Source organism: Grammomys surdaster, unplaced genomic scaffold (genome assembly GCF_004785775.1).
Source record: "Grammomys surdaster isolate TR1022 unplaced genomic scaffold, NIH_TR_1.0 361, whole genome shotgun sequence".
Classification (NCBI taxonomy): domain Eukaryota; kingdom Metazoa; phylum Chordata; class Mammalia; order Rodentia; family Muridae; genus Grammomys; species Grammomys surdaster.
The window spans coordinates 553,077-573,724 of NW_021604780.1; the positions used below are offsets into that span (position 1 = coordinate 553,077).

At 44.7% G+C, this 20,648-nt stretch overlaps 1 protein-coding gene across 2 annotated transcripts in view; it reads left to right on the plus strand.

Moving 5' to 3' along the window:
* Nucleotides 1–207: 207 nt before the first annotated feature.
* Nucleotides 208–20,648, plus strand: part of Etv5 (ETS variant 5) — a 55,420-nt gene continuing 34,979 nt past the window's right edge. Inside the window, exons 1-5 of one of the 2 annotated variants that reach the window (XM_028779682.1) lie at nucleotides 208–328; nucleotides 472–559; nucleotides 688–735; nucleotides 828–878; nucleotides 13,490–13,543. In XM_028779682.1, the coding sequence (XP_028635515.1) occupies nucleotides 284–328; nucleotides 472–559; nucleotides 688–735; nucleotides 828–878; nucleotides 13,490–13,543 (286 nt within the window). In that variant the 5' untranslated portion in view covers nucleotides 208–283. The remainder of the gene's footprint in view (nucleotides 329–471; nucleotides 560–687; nucleotides 736–827; nucleotides 879–13,489; nucleotides 13,544–20,648) is intronic. The other variant, XM_028779683.1, reaches the window with a different exon arrangement.

The window sequence follows — 20,648 nt, forward strand, 5'->3', positions numbered from 1 at the left end:
GTGGTAGACAATACTAAAGGCAATACTAAAGAGTGTGTGTGTGTGTGTGTGTGTGTGTGTGTGTGTGTGTGTGTGTGTGTGCACACATGTATTGTTTAGAGATCCCAGAGGAGTGAGGTGGCTACAGAGGCAAGAAGGAAAGAATTGTATAAAATTACTCTACCCTACCCCCACCACAGTTTAAAATCTCCCCAATCCATGTTACAGGAGGATCTCTCCCACCCCCAAGAAACTACTCAATGCTGAAGCCTTTCAAAGTGATATCAGAGACTTTGGAAGCACCATGGATGGGTTTTGTGATCAGCAAGTCCCTTTTATGGTCCCAGGGGTGAGTTGGCTTCTGTCCTGTTTTGTCCTTGACCTCTGTGGTGTGTGAGTCTTCTCCTCACTGGAGAAATGGGTGAACTCTCTCTGCACCTCTTTCCTTCTTGCATATGAATCTTCATTTTTTTTTTTTTTGGCCTCTTTCAGAAATCTCGATCAGAGGACTGTCGAGGGCGACCTGTGATTGACAGAAAGAGGAAGTTTGTGGACACAGATCTGGCTCACGATTCTGAAGGTAGTGGAGCTTTCCCTGTGCGCTGTGGCTTCCTCTGATCACAGAGATCACTGATGTGCAGACTCCTAGATGCTCCTTAGCACAAGAAATAGCCCCATTTTGAGTCTTTTTTTCTTCTTTGTTTACAGAGTTGTTTCAGGATCTTAGCCAACTTCAAGAGGCTTGGTTAGCTGAAGGCAAGTTTCTTGACTGTTGTATTTTCCATGCAAAACATTTTACTGTGCCTGTTAGTAAAATGCAAAGATCTAAAACAGAACTCTCTTTCCAGCTCAAGTTCCTGATGATGAGCAATTTGTCCCAGATTTTCAGTCTGATAACTGTAAGTACCTTTGTGTTGGTGGCACATTTGTTCTGAAATTGTTTGGCCTTGGATTATTTCCATCTACGATATGTTCATTCTTCAGCAATAGCCAGAAGATTTGGGCAGTGGTATACATACATTTTAATAATTCAGGGTTAGTCCTGAAGACTTGTCTCGTTTTTTTTATTGATATAATTCCTGGCTCTGTTGAATGCACAACTTACTCAACATAATTTCAGTAAAATATCTTTTTACCTAAACAGCTTGAACTCCGGAATTTCAGGTTGAGATACTAGCTAAGATTCTGTGTCAAATATCTGCTTGCTTTTAGATTTGTCTAGGTTGGACACACACACACACACAAATACACACCGAGAGTACTATGTGGGGTGTAGGTTCTTGCAGAGCCCAGAAGAGGATGTCAAGTCCCCAGGAACTAGAGTTACAGGTGATTATGAGTGGCTTTTTGTGGGTGCTGGGAACCGAACTCAGGTCCTCTGGAACCAGAGCAGCAAGTGCTCTCAACTACTGAGCCATCTCTCCATCCCTCAGTGTCTATAAATCAACTTTTTCTTCAAATCCTTTTTCATCCTGTTTTTTAAATTAAGTCTTTGGGCTGAGGATATAGCTAAGTGGTATAGAACCTGCCTAGCACACTCAGCCCACTAGTGCTACAAAAGAAGAGTTATAAATTAAGGCAAAGCCAGTGATGAGTCAGACTTTTTTTTTTCCCCTTTGAGAGGAACTTCCTGGAGAATTCCTGTTGATCATGGTTCCACCTAACATGTTGGTTCTGTTTCTTCTAAGCTAATAATGGGTGGGCACAGAATGACTTGACTTACTCTCATTTTTCATTTGGTTTTTTGGGACCTTACTGTTGAGTAAAGCCTTCTTCTTAATCGTCTTTGGGTGCTCATTTCTTAAGAGAGGTAATGGGTGCCTCGAGGAGTCCTACAGATGGCTGGCAGGGCATACTTAGCTTGCCCTGCTCTGTCTGGGCTCTCCTCAGCACATCCAGGAGCTTTATGGTCCAGGCACAGCTACCAAGGACAAAGCTGGATGATGAAATTGGAGCCGCACAGGGCTGCTCTAGCGAGCATTAGTCACTGGCGAATGAGCAGGTTTAAGAGCGGTCTGGAGAACGCTGCCTCTCTAGAGAGTTGCATCATAGAGAAATTCATGTCTCTTAGTCATAGTTTATAATAGCAAGCACCTGAGCCAGGCTGGGATTTGATTTCTCAGTTTTTGCACTAACAGATTCTTCTCAGCTTTGTTTTATCTCTGGGGTGTATGTGTGCATGTGTGTAGAAAAATGTCACCGGGAGAGAGGGAGTATCTGGGTCTGTTTAAAAGCAGGGTATTCTAAATCTATTAGCTAAAAGAACAGAGATACCAGCTACGCATTCTGTAATGATAGCCCTCGGGTTCAAGGGCCGTGAAACTTGGGAAAAAAAAAAAACCAAAACGGAATAGGCTGTAACCATAGATGAATGGCTTCTTTAGCTTGTTCTGGAGATTGTCTGTACAAAAGGAAATGCATATTATTGTCTTTTGATTACTTTCAAGTGATTGGCTTGCCATTGAAAGGCTAAATATCGAAAACCCGTGTGGCCGAGGTGGGGGTGAAGGTGGGGGGTTTGGATGATGACCAAATCTAAACTCAAACTTGTTTCTGTCTTAGCAGCTTGGCTCTGCCCTTTGAGTTCTTATCCAGAGCCTGGGGTAAGCTGCAGCCTGCTGGGGAGGTGGCTTTCATGACAGAGCTTCTTTGAAATGCTTTTATTACACTGTTTGTTTCTCTGTGGCCCACAAGGGTTAAAAGAGGAGGTGAGACAGCTGGGCTTAGATTGATTGCCCACTTTGCCTGTTCTTCAAGGAGAGGGATGTCAAGGAGCCTAGCTGAGGTTCTGTCTGCAGAGATTCTTATCTGTGGGAGGAGGCGGGAGCAAAGGGATCAATAATGTGTCTTGGTGCTCTAGAAAAAAATCCCTGCTCAGCAGATAGAATGTGCTAGGTTCTTTAATTAAAATACCGTAGCTTAAATGCAGGTGCTTTGGGAGATCCCCTTGTGTACCAGATATGATGGGTTGGTTTGTTTTTGTTGTTTTATTTGCTTGCTTTTTTTTTTTTTTGTCATTAACTGCTTAAGGTCAAGCTTGTCTGTATTTTAAAGATAAAATGGACACTTGAGTAGCCTTAAAAAGCCTCTTAGTAATTCCCTCCCTGACTCTCCTGGAGGTCCCGAGCTTGGGGAGGGTGGGATCACATAGGCTCAAGATTTGAGGCAGGACCTTCTGTCCCCCAGGAGCCCTTCATTCAGGCTGCTGTGTTTAATTATAATTGAGGTTCAGACTGATACAGGAACCCTGGAGGAGCTGGTCGAGCCCACAGATGTCAGACTACATACCTCGCTTCCCTATGAGCATGTTCCATGTTCTTGTGTGGAGGACAGCTCTCCCAGGTGTCTTCTAGAAAAGCCATGCTGGGGGATGGGGAGACCAGTATAGGCTAAATTTCCAAGAGATTATATTAACGCTTCTAGGTTTGGGTAATATGCCTATAAACATTTACCTATAAATATGATTTAAAGAAATAGATCCATTGTAAGTTTACAGAAACGGCCAGCCTACCCCTAGCTATGCCGAATTTACCTCTGTCTCATGGGTACACACGGTACAGGATGCCTTACCTAGAAAGGCATCCTTATATTTTATTTATTTGTTTGCTGGATGTTTGCTCGTGTAGCGTGTCCATGTGGCAGACTTTCTTACGGTGGTTAGAGGATAATTTGTTCGGTTGGGTCTCTCTTTCCATCCTGTGTGTGGGTCAGCAGGCTTGGTGACAAGCACTTTTATCCTCTGGGCCGTCTTGCTGGCTCCTTGTTGGAAAATTTAGAAATTAAAATCAAGAGGACAGAAAGCGCATCCTCTGTCACAGTCCCTTCCTCGTGATATGGTGACCCAACCTCCACATGCCATAAAATCATTTTGCTACTACTTCATAACTGTAATTTTACTACTGTCTTGAATTGTGATGTAATATCTGATATGCAGGCTATGTGGTATTTGACCACGCCCCCCAAAGGAGTTGTGACCCACAGGTTGAGAACTGCTGCTCTGGCGCCTGGGAGCTCTGTCAGTGCTCCCAACCCCCAATAATAATCCATTGTTTCTAAGATGTGACTTGAAGATATAAGATTGAACTGGAAATCCCTTGAAGAGATGGTTTGAAAATACCGACATGTAGTTGGGTGAAAATGGAAGAATTTGGTGAGACAGACAGAAAAGTTTTTAATAATCCAGTCCTCAAGGAAAGCTGTAGCACTGTTTAGTTTAAGGTCTAGGAGGTGGGCTTCAGGAAAGTATGTTCTGGGGAGGCCGCTGGCCCTCCTGCCCACACTTCAGAGAAGGCTATTGCGCAGAGAAGCAAATAGAGGTTTCCATTTAGGGCTTGGAAGAGATACAGAACAGAAACATTGTTAAAACTGACATAGTTCCTTAAAGGTGCCTTAGTATATAGAAAGGTGTGAAACTGGGAATCCTATGTCTGTGTGTGTTTGTGTGTGTGTGTCTAAAACAGCATGACACAGACCACATGTTACACCACCCCATGAGCTCTGGCGTCTCTGTAGATCTCCCCACCCATTTCCTACATATTTTCACAGAATTCGGTCAAAGCCGCAGGTAGGATTGACACCCGAGTACTTTGGTACTCTGCTGTGGAGATGAGCCAGCTGCCTGGGTACTAATGAGTTTTCTTCCAATGCAGGCTTCGAGTCTGGTTGTTGTTGTTGTTGTTTTTAACATCTCATTTATTTCAATGATGGCATTGTAATAATGACCAGCATCTTGAGTAACTGAAATACTTACTGCTAAGGAGAGGGAGTGTCCAATCTCGTTGTAGAGTCATAGCTTTGTACCAAATTCACAAACTTTGTATTAAAATTCAGGTGACCCCATTTTCCCCTTGAATTAAAAGAAGGGGGAGGGCTATGACTTATGAAATACAAGTAATTTCCCAAGGACCAACTAACTAACGGTTAAAAATCAGCTTCTCATAAGTACAATGCTGTGGATGGCTGGGTTAATGCTTACGCTAGCCCTGGGGCCTCAACAGGAGATAGGGAAGTGATACTGGAGCCCTTACCACAGTGGTCTAGCCATGGCCTGTGGGGACAGCTCTTATTGTGTGGAGTGAGGCCATTTGGAGCTAAAAGGAATCCTGTATGTGTTGTTAGAAGGTAAGAAAGGAAACTGTGGGTGCTCTAGGAAGAGGCCCCTTGGCAAAGTGAAGACTGTTGTTGTGTTTTTCAGGAGGCAGTGGTACTGAAGCTGGGTGGGGGGATGGAGGGGGGAGAGGAAGCTGATGGAGAAGTGTAAGAGAAAACGTAAAGCATGGAGGAGAGATGACTGACCCCCAGGCTTCGTAGAGGCTCTGCCAGCTAGACTTTGCTGCCAACAGGGCCCTAAATGATTAGTGGTCATTCCTAGTTTCATAGCCTCTAGCATCAGGAAAATTGTTAGTGACCTAAGACCACTAATGTAAACGAGGGCCATATGGTATTTAAAACAATGGTTTTTCTCTTACTCTTGTCCAGTAGAGCCCGGAAGCCTTTGCGGTCCTTTGTATTTGGTGAAAAAGCTCTGAGAGGGGGAAATTAATCTGCCTGACAGGCAGATCAGCCCTGTAGGTGCCAGGAGTAACAAAATCCTGGCATCCATCAAGAAATCGCCATTTAGCCCGTGTTCTCCAGCATCCTTCCGTTTTACAAGATGGAGAGGCAGGACTATAAAGCAGAGACCTTGTGCTATCTGCTGCTGCTCATACTGGCCTTATTGTGTTACCAGCTCCAGTAAAGAGTATCCCTCCGAGTGAGGTAGGTTTGGGTGTGTGCGAGACTGTTTCTCATGCATTTCTTGAGTGTTTGTTAATGGTAGTGAAGAAGCAGCCTCAGGCTGACATCCCCCTCTTGGGCATACGCTGCCCTTGAGCAGCTTGGGCCCCATCTGTGCCCTGGCACTCACTGCTTCTCCATTTGGAATCCAGGGAGCTCAGAGTCTCGTCATGTTGCGGCTCCCAGCTCTTGGATGGATGCCAGGCTTGCTGATGCCATTACCGGATTAGGTTGCTTTTTAAAAAATTCATTTTGTGAACCTCATCAAGCTCATTTAACAGAGGCTTTGGTCGTCAGTTCCTATATTGTCCCCTCTCCAGGCTTTTTTCGAAAGAATGGCAGACACTAGGGCCTTTGGTGTGGGCATGTCATAATAAGTCTCAGGCACATAAGGTGAGAGTGGACTGGTGGTCAGGCTTTACCTGGAGAAAAGCTCCCCCCCCAACCCCTTCCCATAAAAAGAGAAGCTGTTAGAGGATTGATTGCTGCACAGGGGAGAGGATCTCTAGATAGGCTAAGATCTAGACCAGGAGTTTTAAGACTCCTCTCAGACAAGCCAGGCGTGGTTTGTAAATTTGATACCCAGGAAGATCTCAGGAGAAGTTGGGACAGGCAGTGAAAAGCAGTAAACATAAGATGTTTAAACATACATATGCTTTGAAGAAAACAGTCTACAAGCTCAATATTATCTTATTCAAATTTCCTGAAGAAATATACTTTGCCTTGAAATCAAATTTGGTTGTCAGACAGGTTCCATCCACTCACCGTTGGGGTAATTACTGAGTGTTTAGGGGAGAAAAAAAAAAGCCAAAGACACCAAACCAGTTTTTAGCCCTGTACCCTGTGACATCTGGAGAGATTTTATCCTCCCAGGCTAGAGCTGCATTCTTCCCTTTTGCTGCCTGGACATCCAGGAGGGTATGCTAACTGCTTCAGGGCCACTCAGAAGCCAAGAAATTGTTGAAATTCGTAGTGTTTCCTAAGACCCTCTGCCTGGGGAGGAAGGCAATGGGCTTTCCATGTTGGCTACCAGGGATAAATGGGGGAAAAGAAGTCTGGTCAGGCTCAGCTCTCAGAGAGATAGAACTGCCCCTTAATCTAAACCAGTTTACCAGGGCAGTAGAACTAGGAATTCTCCCCTGGAAGCCTACATGGATTCTAACCAGCAGCTCAATGGTCCTGCTTCTTTTTTCTTTACTCTTTCCCCTGAGATCAGGTCCCTGCACCTCTTCTCTCAACCTTGCACAGTGCAGCAATAATCTTGGCCATTTGGATCCCAGGGAGGTTGCAGACCCAGCCAGCGCCCCCTACTGCGTCTGAATTTCTTACATAAATATAGCATACTGGGAGAGCAAGCTTCTCCGTGGCCACAGCTGAGCCCTGGGCACCAGTAGTAGGTCTGTCCCAGTTAGCTGGGTTGCAGACTGACTCCCCCTCTTGCCTGAATGGAGCATTCCAAATTGGTTGTGAATGGAGGGCGGGGCCCACTGGCAGACTTTTTCAATGAATAACCAGACCCCATTGTGCAGCCTGTGGAAAAACAACCAACTCCAACAATGCTCTGACTGTTAGAAATCTGCGTGTGATTGGCAGCTTGGAGAGCCTCCAGAATTAGTTTCCTTTGGCTTCCTAACTGCTCCCTGCTCTCCAAGCCTGAGCTTAATGGGGTATGAGTTTTCTTTTAAGGGCTGTCTTTTAACTCTCTCCCTGCCAGGCTGACAACCTGGCCTGAGAGGACTGGTTACCATGTACAGTGGATCCTGGAGGCCCTGAGTCCTCCCTCCCTGCTTTGCCTGCCATTTTCTAGTGTAGCTCTCTAAAGGCAGTGGTGGTAGAGTCAAGGGCGGGCTAGCATCTCCAGAAAGACTTGATTTAAGGATCATCTTTTTATTTCCTCTGGTGCTGTTACTTTAGCTGTCTAGTCAGCTCCACCTCCACTACACCCCAAAATGGCCACCAGCTCTTCCAGACTCAGTTCTTTATTCCAGGTGTGGAGGGTAGGCAAGCCACAAACAGATATATCTTGCTAAGTCTTTCCCAGGAGCCAATAAAAATGTACTTTCTACCCCTTGGTCTCTCAGTTTCATTCTTGTCTATGCTCAGAAAGTATTACTTTCAAATGTTGTTTCCCAAACTTGAGCACCTGGTTACAGGCTACCCCTCTCACTGGCTTCCCTGTTTCCCAAATACCAAGAAGAGGAATGGCCTCCCCAGATGAATACCCATGAGGTACCAGAAAGAACTCCACCTTGGAACAACTCCAAAGCCAGAGGAACCTCCTCATGCAGGAAGTACTTGGGGCTTTAGGAATGCCCAGCTCAGTACTATGCACCCTTAAATATCCTCCAGCATGTTGGCTAACAGCCAGCTCCCAGGACACCCCCAAAGAGCAAGCTTAGTGTTGTAGAGTGCATAGTTAAGGACAAAACGGAACTGGTAATGATCAGTGTGGTTTCCTCGGGATTCTCAAATGCTCATCTAAGCTTTTGCCTTTTTGTCCTCACAACCAACATAAAGTTCTTTATGCTTTGTTATAGGGCTCTTTACCCCGGGAGCTTCCCTGGCAGTTGGCTCTGCGGGTTGTCTCCTTTCTCCTAAGAGAATAGACCTGGGCAGATTGTTGGTAGATTGACAGAGTTGAAACCTTTTAGAAGGTGACTCCCTGCAGGCTGAGGAGGCTGCTGTGGACATCAGCAATTCCACTGCAGCCCTGGAAATACATCCTGATGGTCTGAAGAGCAATTCCCAAGGCCAAGGATACATGCCCACGCACACACACACACAGAGAAAGAGAGAGAGAGATTTATATATTATATATATATAATATATAAATGTATAAGTACATACATTTGTATACTATATGTAGTATATTTATATACTATATATAACATATGTCTATAACAAAGAGGGGATGGGTGTCTGGTACAAAGTCCCCTGTGTTGAAGACCAGATTCTGGAGCCTGCCCAACTTTCCTAATCTGAATCTTAATGGAAGGCAGTTGAGTGGCGATAATGGCCCTGTGTTACATTGCAGGGGTGTGTGTGGGGGGGTTAACTTGTCCTTTATTTTTATGAATATAATCTCAGTCCCTGCTTTCCATTTTCATTCCTGTTCAAGCTGGAACTTCCTCTAGTCTTAGTGTCTCCACAGCAAAGTACTGTCATGTTTCTTGATTTGTTCTGCAGCCACAGACTGCAGACCATCCTCTACATGGTCAGGCACTTGTCACACAAGCAAGAATCCCTGTTCCGTTCTCTCCCACCCCTCCTTCCAGTGCGGCCTCCTTACAGAGGAAGTAACTAGGCACTCCCAAAATCTATGTTCCAGTGATGGTGACCTTAGGACAAAAGGAATGAGGTCTGTTTCTTATTTTCGGTTTCCTCTTTGGACTCATGTAGTGAGGTGTTCCTTGGTTTAGACTGAGCAGCTGATTCCCTCTCAGGAAATCTGTGTGTGCTGGTGAAGCAGGTCCAGCATGGGTGCCTAGGTGCCCTGCCTGTGGGGGAAAGTGCCAGCTGACACGAAAGAATGCTTCTGGGGAGAGACCACTTTCCTAAAGGTGAATTTAAATACAGCCTTGAAGACTTAAGAGTTTATACAGGCCTTAGTTAATACACTTCAAATACTTTGAGCATTCTTGTTTGTTGTCGTTTTATGGAAACAGGGTCTCTCCATATAGCCAAATTTTAATATTTCTCACATTTCACTTCATCTCAGTTTAGATGAGAACTATATAAATTGAGAGAAAATTATTGAGATGGTAAAGCTTAAGGTTCAAGCTAAAGGTTCCGTTTGAGCGCCCCCCCCCTCCCCAACATGCTACGCCATGCCTTGATGCTGTGGGGGCACTGAAAACAGCCTCACAGCCAGGCTTGCTGAGGTCGGTGCGGCCACACTGTTGTCTCTGACTCAGCCACACCAGAGCCTGGAAAACAGGATGCTCTTGAGGCCTCTTTTTCTGTTGTATACTGGTAAAGATTGAAGATGAAATTTCTGGCATAGTTGCTGAGGGAAAGTAATAGTCTGCAGGCCGCTCAGATCCTCCTTGGATGATGAAGCTCGGGTCACTCTGATGCTCCACAAATGCTGTGACTGGGTGCCGTGCTGTGCACTAGGTCCAGATGCTTTAGGACAAGACGTGCTTCCTTTCCTTTTAAAGTGCTTTGGGGTTTGGGCCTATACATTCTGGTAGGTTAATACTCTCCGCTACATTTTTCTTAAAGATGTTTATTATTTAGTTTTTGGGAGTATGTGTGTGTATTGAGACCAATAAAAGCCATGGGATCCCTGGGGTCTGAACGGACCAGGAGGTTGTGAGCTCCCTAACTTGGGTGCTGGGAACCACAGTTAGATTCTCTGGAAGAACAGCAAGCGCTCTTAACCACTGAGCCATCTCTCCAGCCTGCGCAGACTGGTATCTGCCCTACATGTGATCCCTACCTCAATCCAAGTCTCTGTCCTGCTCCCTTTCTTCCCTTCAAGTGTGACTTTCGGATCTGAGGTCCCTGAGTTCACGATTTTAGACCACTAGAGCACTAGTTCTGCATGTTGGTGTAAACACATCCTTGAACGAAAAGGAACCTCACAGGTCCATTCTGTCTTGAGAGATGCTGAACCGTGCTGATAGAGGACAGAATCCAAAACTAGTTCATTTGGGTCCAGCTATCACTGGCTTGGGCAATTGTAGCCCTTGTCATTCATTTCCTTCCTTATTTGAAAACATGTTTTCTTCTTGGAGTTATAAATGATGAAGTTTGATACCAAGAACCAAAGGCAGCCATTCGGTGTTGACCGCAATGGTCTATGAGTCAAGAGGTGCTTGATTTAGTGCCTGTGCCCAAGATGGGCTCCTCTCACTTCCAAGACCAACTTTGAGGAAGAGAGGAAACACTGATTAATACGATGGGCTTTCTTTGAAAATCTGTCATTGTTGGTACTGAAAGAGTCAAAGAGAGACAAAGCCAGTGTTCCCTGATCCATAGCAACTTCTAGTAGATGGCCACGGACAAGACTGGCCAGGTTTTCTACTGTGGCTGCTGCACCTACTGAACCTGAATCTCACCCATGCTAAGTCCTGTATCACTGAGCTATAGCTTAGTCCCTAATCCAGACCTTTTCCCTCCCATACGCAGCATAGTGTCTTGCTCTTAACTACCTGTGGTATTGGTTGACTGTTAAGCCAGGTAGAGGAAGGTCTATCAGGCGTCAATTCTGTGTCTTGGAAAAGAGCCCCTACCCCAGGCAGCTTCATGGGACTATCTCGGACTGTTCTGCTGACTCAATAGGTCTGGCTCAGTTCTTTTATCAGCTCATTTTTTCTTCTTCAAAGTTCTAACTCGTGCATCAGGAGACATCAGGTGTCCATTTTCAGAATGCTAAAGCAGTCTCTCACTGTCCAGACACTTGGTGTGTTTCTGCCATCCCACTTATGATCAGAGTAACTTCTCTGCCCTGCTCCCACACTCCCAGGAATCACTCGGTTCCTCCTGGAGCAGATCTGGCTCTAGTGGCTCTGGTCACTTCCCTCTGTGTGACCTCCTCAGTCTTAGGTGAGTCCTGTTCCTGTACCTATGTAGCCTAGGCTCTGTTTGTTGCCTTTTCTGTACTCCATGCTTTTACATTCAAAGCCTTTCTTTAGCCAGTTTTTATTACCTGGTTTCTAAGTCTGAATCCTGACATTTTTGGACTTCCACTGTTGTTTTGTTCCGAGATAGGGTTTCTCTGTATAGTCTTGGCTGTCCAGGAACTCACTCTATAGCCCAGGCTGGCCTTGAACTCAGGTCTGCCTGCCTCTCCCCACAACCCATCCTCAGTGCTGGGATAAAGATGTGTACCACCAACCACCCCTTAACATCATATTTGTTTTCTATCCATACACTAATTCCTGAAGCTGCTTCTGTTTTCTCTGCAGCAGAGAAATCTGACTCTCAAAGTCAATCAAATGTTCCAGGAACTAGCTTTATTGGTTCTTGATTTGACTATTATGTTATTTATTGTACGGAGTGTCCATATCACAGGGTCTTCTGCAGTTATTCATTGATGAATTTATCCTCTATCATGAGATCCTGAACCATAGCAGGAGGTGACAGTGAATTCTGTAGTACTTGCTGAAATGACATACAGGACAAATAACCCATCTAGCTATGGTGTCAGACATCTGTCATCTTAGTATTGAGGAAGCAGATGCAGCAGGATCATAGATCATAGAAAATCTGAGGCCAGCCTTGGCTATGTAGTTACAATAGGCCAACTGAGACTACATAGTGAGACTTGTTTGGGAAGGAGAGCGAAGAGGGGAGCTTCAAAGATGAAGAGGGAGGGAAACATACAGAGTATATAAATATGCGGTAATAATGAGTACTAAAACTCCCTCACACCACCATGGTTGATCACCAATCTAAATTCCTGAACAATGCACCCAATCCTGAAGCAGCCTTTCCCAGTGCACACAGAGAGCAAATTCTGTCCCAGAGCGGAATCTGTGCTTTATCTGTGTGAGGCTTCATTTGGGATAAATACATCTGTCCTTGTAGTTTCTGACTGCAGAGTGATCCTGCTTAAAATCACAGCCCTTGTGTGACATATGGCCACCTCAGTGCTGATTGGACCAGGTGATTGTCCTGTCTCCCGTTAGTTATGTAGAACCTTGCTGCCATACCAGGAACCCACCGCCATCCTAAGATGTAAATACGCCCTAAGGTGTCACACCTGATTTTTTGATGTGAGGGTGTCTGAGATAAAAATCTCACTTTGTGGAACTGCCTTGCTTGGAACTCTCTATGTAGCCCAGGCAGTCCCCACTCTGCACTTCACTTTCTTGCCTCAGCCTTCCATATGCTGGAGTTGTTAAATACAGCTCAGATCTCGGCTTCACATCTTTTTCTGATCCCCTAGCCCGGTCCATTAGGCTAGGCTAACCAGGGTCCTTAGTAATGCTTAGGCCTCTTGTCTCAAGCTCCTTGAGGGCTCCTTGCTCTTCTGGTCCTAGCCTTGTTCAACCTTTATGAGCAGAAGGGGCGGGCCAAGCCAGCTATTTGGAAAGAGCTGAGGAGAATGTCAAGGAAGAGATTCTGAGTTTTAAAAGTCTTTTTTAATTATCACAGGCTGGCAGTGGCTGTCTGTGCTCTCTTGGACTGTGGGCCTGAAATCTACTGAGCTGTCCAGCTGGTCTGGCGGTGCTAGGAGTCTGTTGTATATATGTCTCACAAGGAAAGGAGATTCTTGTGAATGCTTGTGCTTCTGAGTCGGACATATGCTTTAGTTCCTGCTCTACATGGTTCCATATGTGTATGAAATCACCGATAGATTTTATTTCAGTCATTCTATACTTTGCACCAGGGCAGCAGAGAGTAGTGGTGACAGTGGCGATTTTCATCTTGTCCTTTCTAGGATATCTTCCTTACTTTTTTTCTAAGTGGGTTGGAGCCAACAAAATAATTGAGAATCACAGTCTTAAGAATTAGAATATGATCAACATTTGTTCTTATGTGATTTTAGATTCCTAAGGTTACACTATGCTTCTAATTTGGTGACATACCAAGGTTGGTTTTCTTCATGTGTAAATGAATGGGCTTCAAGGTTTTTTTGTTTCCTCCCTATGTGGATGTGGTTGTGGATATGTGTTGTGTGTGCAGGTGTGTATGTCCACACATACATCGATGGAAAAACAGACTTCAGCACGGGCTATCTCCCTCGGTTGCTTGGCACCTTATTTATTTATTTTTCTTGAGACAGGCTCTCTCACTGAAGAAGCTGGACCTCACCAGTTGGCTAGAGCTGGGATTGCAGGTGCGTACTGCCACGCCTGGCTTTTTACATGGGTGCTGGGGATCTCAGCTCAGGTCCTCCCAGTGGTACAGCATTTTTACCTAATGAGCATCTCCCTGTCTCTAGGTTTAAAGTTCTTAACTCTTGGCCTGTTAGTTAACCACAGATAAAAGACTGCCTCTATCCCTTTCTTTGGGGAAAAAAAAAGATACTTATTCTCTTGATTTATTTTTAAAAGCAGATTGCTACAGTTTTACTTTTGTTTAATTGCATGTGCTCACTCTGCCCTCTTTCTACCTCTCTCTCTGTCTCTCTCTTTCACACACACACATACACGTACACACACACTGAATTGTTTAGAAAGTTTGTAAAAACTGACATTTTCCCTCCAAATACTTTAGTAATTTCCAAAAATTAGGGAAATTCTTCCCTATAATCCAAGGAAAGTAATATCCTAACTCTCCAGTTGTCCATAAGGATTTTTTTTATAGTTAATATTGATACTGCTTCTGATTTAGGATTCACAGATTAACCACCACCCATCAATTGCATTTGTGCGCGCCTCATTTGACTGTTTAACCTGGAACTGTCTTCCTGATTTTTTTTTTTTTTTATGAGGCAGGGTCTGGTGTATCTCCACCCACCCATATTTTCCCCTATAACACCCAATTTTTAAAAGACACAGTCTTGTTATGTATCCGAGGCTGGTTTCAAGTTCCCTTGACTCAGCCTCCCAAGTGCTAGGACTGTAGGTGTATGCCACAGCAGAGTGATTTAAGTTGCTGACCTGGTTAAGGGTGTATTTAAAAAGAGTGTGTAGACTGAAAACAGCCTGCGAAATGCTCATCTCAGGTTCGGACATTTCTGTTGATCCGATCACTCGCACTCCCGTTACTGTGGTGAACTTAGAAGAAGAGCATTAGATGCTGTGACCCCATCAGAAAGAGCTTGTGCATGCTTGAGGAGAAGGCTTTTGGGAAACTCATGACAGATTTCAGCATGAGACTGGGGACATTGCCCAGCTCGCTGTGGGACCACGAGGACCTGAGGTCCCATAAAAAGCCAGGTGTGGCCACTCGTGCCTGGAACCCCAGTGTTGTGGAGATAAGAGAACAGCTGGGCTTGTTGGCCGCTAGTCTAGCTCCAGACAGTGAGAGAGTCTGTCTCAAAGGAGTCAGGTGAAGAGGAACAGAGCAGGAACCCCAGTGTTCACCTCTAGCTTCCCTGTTGGTGAGTCTGTACACACGCACGCATGCATGCACACACGCTCGAGCACATAGATATCACACATACATAAGAAATCAACAAAATCAATTTTTAAAAGTTCAGCATAGCTCCTCCAGTAATTGACTTCACTATATTAAATTTGAGGGCTTGTGCTTACAGAGGTTAGCTATAGTAGATATGGAAATGGTACACTCCTGTACATCCTCCAGTTCTGCCCTTGGGCTTCTGTGCTTCCTAACTGTAATTGGTAATGCCCCAGGCTTTTATTTTTTTAAGACAGTTGACAGACAGAATGAGTATCAGCCACTCTACCCATCTGGAAATGCCTCTTACTGGGTTTGGGAATCTTAGGTGCCTCCTTTTCCAAGTATCTTCATTCAAGTGACAGAACCTGTCTCCTTAGCTCATCTTCCAGTGTGAGGTGTGGTCCACTGTCTGTCATCCACCGGTGCTGCTGCAGCCAATACAAAGTGTGTAGAGGTGATGTTAGTTGTGTTCTGGATAGCCATTGAACTCTGGAACAAATAGCTTTGGCTATCTGCCTAATACCCTCACAAGATCAAGCCAGGCAGTAGTTCCAGCTTGGGTAAGGTAGGGCTCATGAGGCCTCACTGCTACCCAAGGATCTTCGGCAATGATGGCTGCAGTGGAAGGGGGCAGGGATATCCCTTGGAGGTGTAGCTACTGGTAGGGTACAGACCCTCACACAGGACGCACTAGCAGGATTTCATGGGTCAATAGAAAGAAAAACATGAGACTGTGAGAGGCACATGGTGGGAGGGGAGGGAGCAGGGGAGTTTAAGGTAGGGTATGCTCAGGATGCGTTGTACATATGAAGTTGTCAGAGTGCGAGCGCAAGTGTAATGCCCGAGGCAAGTTTCTAATCTGCTCATTCCTAAAATGGAGACATATTTCTGACCTTTCCTGTAATATAACTGAGAAACAAGCCTCCTCCCAACGCTTTGCTAATTAGCGATATGACTTGTGTCTCCTTTCTGACAGTAAGCTCCACAGGTTAGCTTTGTCTTCTAAAATTCTTGGTATGTAGATTGATACAGCGTGTCTGCCTTTGTGCCAGGGTTATTTTGTTTAGCATATTTCTGAGTTTCATCTCTGTGAATAAATGTAATTGTTATATATTCATTCTAATCTCTGTACAGAGCTAAAGTTTAGCCTAGGGTTACATTGAATGCATTGATAAATTTGAGAATTGATGTCTTAATAATATTAAGTTTTTCCGTCCATGATATATCCTTTCATTTTTGCTAGTGGTTCATGGGAATCTTTCATTAGATTGTATTTAAGTAATTGATATTTCTGTTGCCATTGAAATTTTCATTGCATTTTAATTGTGGGGATGCACATGTGCTGTAACATGCATGTGACAATTTTGGGAGTCAGGTCTCTCCTACAGTATGGCTTTCAGGAATCAAATTGAGAGTTTCAGGCTAGTTGACTGGCAGCTTTGCCCAGTGAGCCTTTTTCACTGCTCCTAAATGTATATTGTTTAATTTTTATTAAATTTATTCCTTTTTATGTATGTTTTACTTGAATGTATACCATGTGTGCTTGGTGCCCTCAAATGGAAGAAGAGGGTATTAGATGCCCAGAAACTGGAGTTACAGAGGGCTGTGAACCACCATGTGGGTGCTGGGAATGAAACCCAGGTCCTCTGCAAGAGAAACACGTGCCCTTAAAAGCAGAGTTGTCTCTCTCTAGCCCCCTAAGTAAATTTTCTTATTTCATATTGCTTTGGCTGCTGGATGTAGAAACAGTTCTTTTTGTGTATTGAGCTTGTAACAAAATGACCAGGCCCAGTTAGCTCATCACATTTTGTTCTTTGTATGTTTATATTGTCTGTGTACTCATCCCGTTCATCCGTGAAGAATTACAGTTTAATTTTCTCTGCATGTGTGGCTTTTGTTGTTTTCCCTTCCTCCGTTGTTGAGGACCAGCTGGTTTGTTAATCCTGTGTTCCTTGCAAGGAATTTACTAGTGTGATAGGACAAAAAGCTATGAGCTTAAGTTGGTTGACAGGGAAACACAGTATTTATATTTCAAATGGGGTTGTGGTGGGCTCCAGAACTGCTGAGTTGTAATATATGCCCAGGTGTGGGCTTAATTAAATGTCGTCATCTAGTTTTTATCTGTGTTTGGGCATAGATCTTTATTAGAGTTCTTGTAGTCAAATTGGAAGCCGGAGCACAGATTCAGTGTTCTCGCCTCAGAGGTGACTTAAAGAGAGGGTTGTTGTTGAGATACACTTCTTCCAGCATGTTGGCAGGTATCTAAATGAGCAGAAGGCTTTGGCCAACTGGACTGTAGGAGGAACACTAGAACAGAAGGCACGGATTGCAGAGAATGAAGACTGGGGCCGTGGGGAAGCTTAGCTGTCGCTGGGCGGGTAAGAAGAAGGGTCCTGGACGTTGTGTGTGGTAGTGGCTGGGGAAGGTGTCTGCTCCCTAGTGGGTTAGGTGTCAGGTGTGCACCACCTGGAAAATACTTTTTTCATGCTTTCTGATTTGGCTTTCTTTTCCATCTCTATTTTCATCTGCCTCTCAGCTCATGGTGACCTTGAACCCTCTCCTCCTAACAGAGTGCTAGGACTACAGGCACATCCCACCATGCCTGCCACCATGGCCGACTACATGACTGGCTTTCTTCACCAACAACTAACACCACCACCATCACCCCACCCCTTTCTTGATGGTTTCATACAGCCCAGGCTGGTCTCAAACTTGCTATGTGACTGAGGATGGCCTTGAACTCCTGTTCTTCCTGTTTCTACCTGACAAGTGCTGGTATTACAGGAGTGAGCCACTATGCCCAGCTCCATTCCTTTTTCAAAATAGTCTGTTTTGTTTTTTGTTTTTTTTTTCCTCTGATTACCTCTGAGACTATAATAGGATGCTTAAGAACTGCTTGGTTAGAAGTCCTGGAAACTTACTTAGCTGAGAGACCATAGCAAGCTCCAAGAGCTTTGTTTTCCTGTCTAAATGGAAAGAGTGCAAATAACATTTTCCATTGGAAAGACTGAACGAGGTGAGCTCAGGCCTCTGCCACAGAGGAGGGCTAAGAGCCTGACTGGCTCTCTTTCTTGGTCTGTCTCCTTTATTCTTTTCCAGAATCACTGCTTCCTCGCGTCTATTTTCCTTTGCTCACGAGTACCTTGTGGGGGAGGGGAGATGACTCAGCACTTGCTGAGCAAGCATTAGGAACCAAATTCAAACCTCCAGCACCCAAGTAAAAAGCCAGGTGTGACTGTTTTTGCCTGTAACCCCAGGGCTCTGCGTGCGTGTGCCGGGGTAGGGTCAGAGTTGCTGACTGCCCGCCTTGCTCGCCCCAGGCTCAATAAGAAGATTCCACTCAGCCGAGCAGTGGTGGCACATGCCTTTAATCCCAGCACTTGGGAGGCAGAGGCAGGTGGATTTCGGAGTTCGAGACCAGCCTGGTCTACAGAGTGAGTTCCAGGACAGCCAAAGCTATACAGAGAAACCCTGTCTCAAAGAAAGAGAGAGAGAGAGAACCTCAGAGAAATAAGGCAGAGTGATTGAACAGGATGCCTAATGTCCTTTCCCCTGCTCTCCACGTGTACCCTCATGTACACGTAGCACATGCGTGAGCACGCACACAAGTCCTTTCAGCCAGATATGATATCATATTTTTATTGTTTTTAGGTTGAAAAAAAAAGTATGTCCTCTATTTGTTTCTAACAGACAAAGGAGGTGATTGGAACGCCTCCCATTTCTGACCTTGTGGTAGGAGGCTGAGAGAATGACACGGAGCTGTTGGCTCCTTTTCACCTAGGGCCGCTGCTCTAAGACCCTGAGCCAGTCCCTCAACTCCTTTGGGTTTCAGGGTTCTACATGTAGAGGATTGGACAAAGGCCCCAGCAGCCTCTCAACCACTTCTACAAGAAAAACACTATGGCGTGGCAGAGGTGGCGCACACGTTTAATCCCAGCACTTGGGAGGCAGGGGCAAGCAGATTTCTGAGTTCGAGGCCAGCCTGGTCTACAGAGTGAGTTCCAGGGCAGCCAGGGCTACACAGAGAAACCCTGTCTCGAAAAACAAAACAAAACAAAACAAAAAACACTATGAAAGTCAAATGTAACTAGCGAACTAACTGGTAATTGTGTACCAGAGGACGTGATCTTCCTGTTGTCTCATCTAGTTAGTGCTGAGAGAATATGGTCTCACAAGATCTGAGAAGGGAAGGCAGGGATGAGGCGTTGCTGATGGTGAAGGTGGTACATATTCGTCGGGAGTTATTGTCGAGGTGACTGACTTTGTGGGCCCATCTTCCCGTCCTCTAAACACAGTTTTCTAACGGTAGGTGCTTATCAGCTCAAACAGCCAACCCTTTGAACATTTCAGACTTCTGGGCTTCGAGATCCTTCCCGAGTCTAATCCACTTCTATCCTTTACAGGCACAGATGTCTGTCATTGTTTACGTAGTCCACTGTGGAAAGTACGAGCATGCTGTTAAAATTATGCAACATCTTCACTCCATCCAGGAGATTCTGTGTCGTTTCCTTTACTCAGGGCAGGCAGCATGGCGTGCATCATTTTACATCAGGAAACACAAAAGCAACTGCGTTGGGCTTTGGAACTCCTGATTAAGTTGCCTGGTTTCTGAATGACACCCAGCAGAACTGTGGAGAATGGGGCTTCTTACTTCTCTCAGGGCTCACCTCTCTCCTGTTAACAAAGATCTGTGATCTCTCAAGATGATTGATGGGGGTAGGAGGGGATTTATAGCCAAATTGTACCTAGAATTAAAGAGTAAATATGGACCATGCCTTCTGTGTTAAAAGCTGCTTTGTAATATAATCAGTTTATAATTTATTATGATGGAGGTGGTGTGGGTTTTTTTTTTTTTTATTGGGGGGGCGTGTTCTGTTTTTGAGAGGTTTTGCCATGTAGCCCAATTTGGGCACAAACTTCTGATCCTCCTACCTCAGCCTTCTGGGTCCTGGGTCTGTAGGAGTGTGCCACCGTGCCCGGTACCATTGTGCCTGGCTATTCATCAGATTTCTTAAAATTTATAGATAGAGAAAGTGTGATTCCATTACAAGACAACCAGATGTAGAAGACACTGACTGAGGGAGAGACAGCAAGCAGCATGGATTAGTTCTCCTTGTCAGGAAAACTGATAATTTTAATAAGATTGTATAGATGGAGACATTCCTTAAACCTGAAATGAAAAAAATTGAATATCACCCCATCATTTACTTTCCAAATTTAGATTAAGCAATGATTATAAATGACAATTTTTAGACAAAGAAAAGTTAGGCTTTAAAGGCTACACATAACTTTTGTTTAAAGGGGATTTGGATACTGTTCTGATTTGGTAGAAACTTTTGGCAGCAGGAAAGTAATAAAACAAGTGGTCGTGACTAAGGGGCCATCCTGGGCTGCCAGAACTTCTCACTTACTAGCAAAATGAAGACACAGAAGCTTAGCTACTTTTTATGTCTGAGTATCTGAAAACATTTGATAACAATTGACTCTCGGCTGCCATGATGTCACCATCAAAAACTCATGACAGAGACTCTAATATTAGACTTCTAAATATAATCTGCTAGTTCTCAACTTATTTCATGGATTCAGGAAAACACAGTTGGTATTATGTAAGAAAGGAATTATGAAAACCAGTCTTCTCCAGTCTGTTGGCAAGGCAGCCTTTTCTTTATATATATGGGCTGGGGGTAGACTGCAGACACATACGGGGTGCATACAAATGGTGGAGGCTTGAGGGACACACACGGGTGTGAATACATGTGGAGCCTGTGCATATATAATGGCATTTGTGTGGAGATCGGGGGCAACTTTCAGAAGTCAATTCTCTGTGCACCATGGGATGTGGGGGTTGGAGTTAGTTCATCAGATTTGAAGCT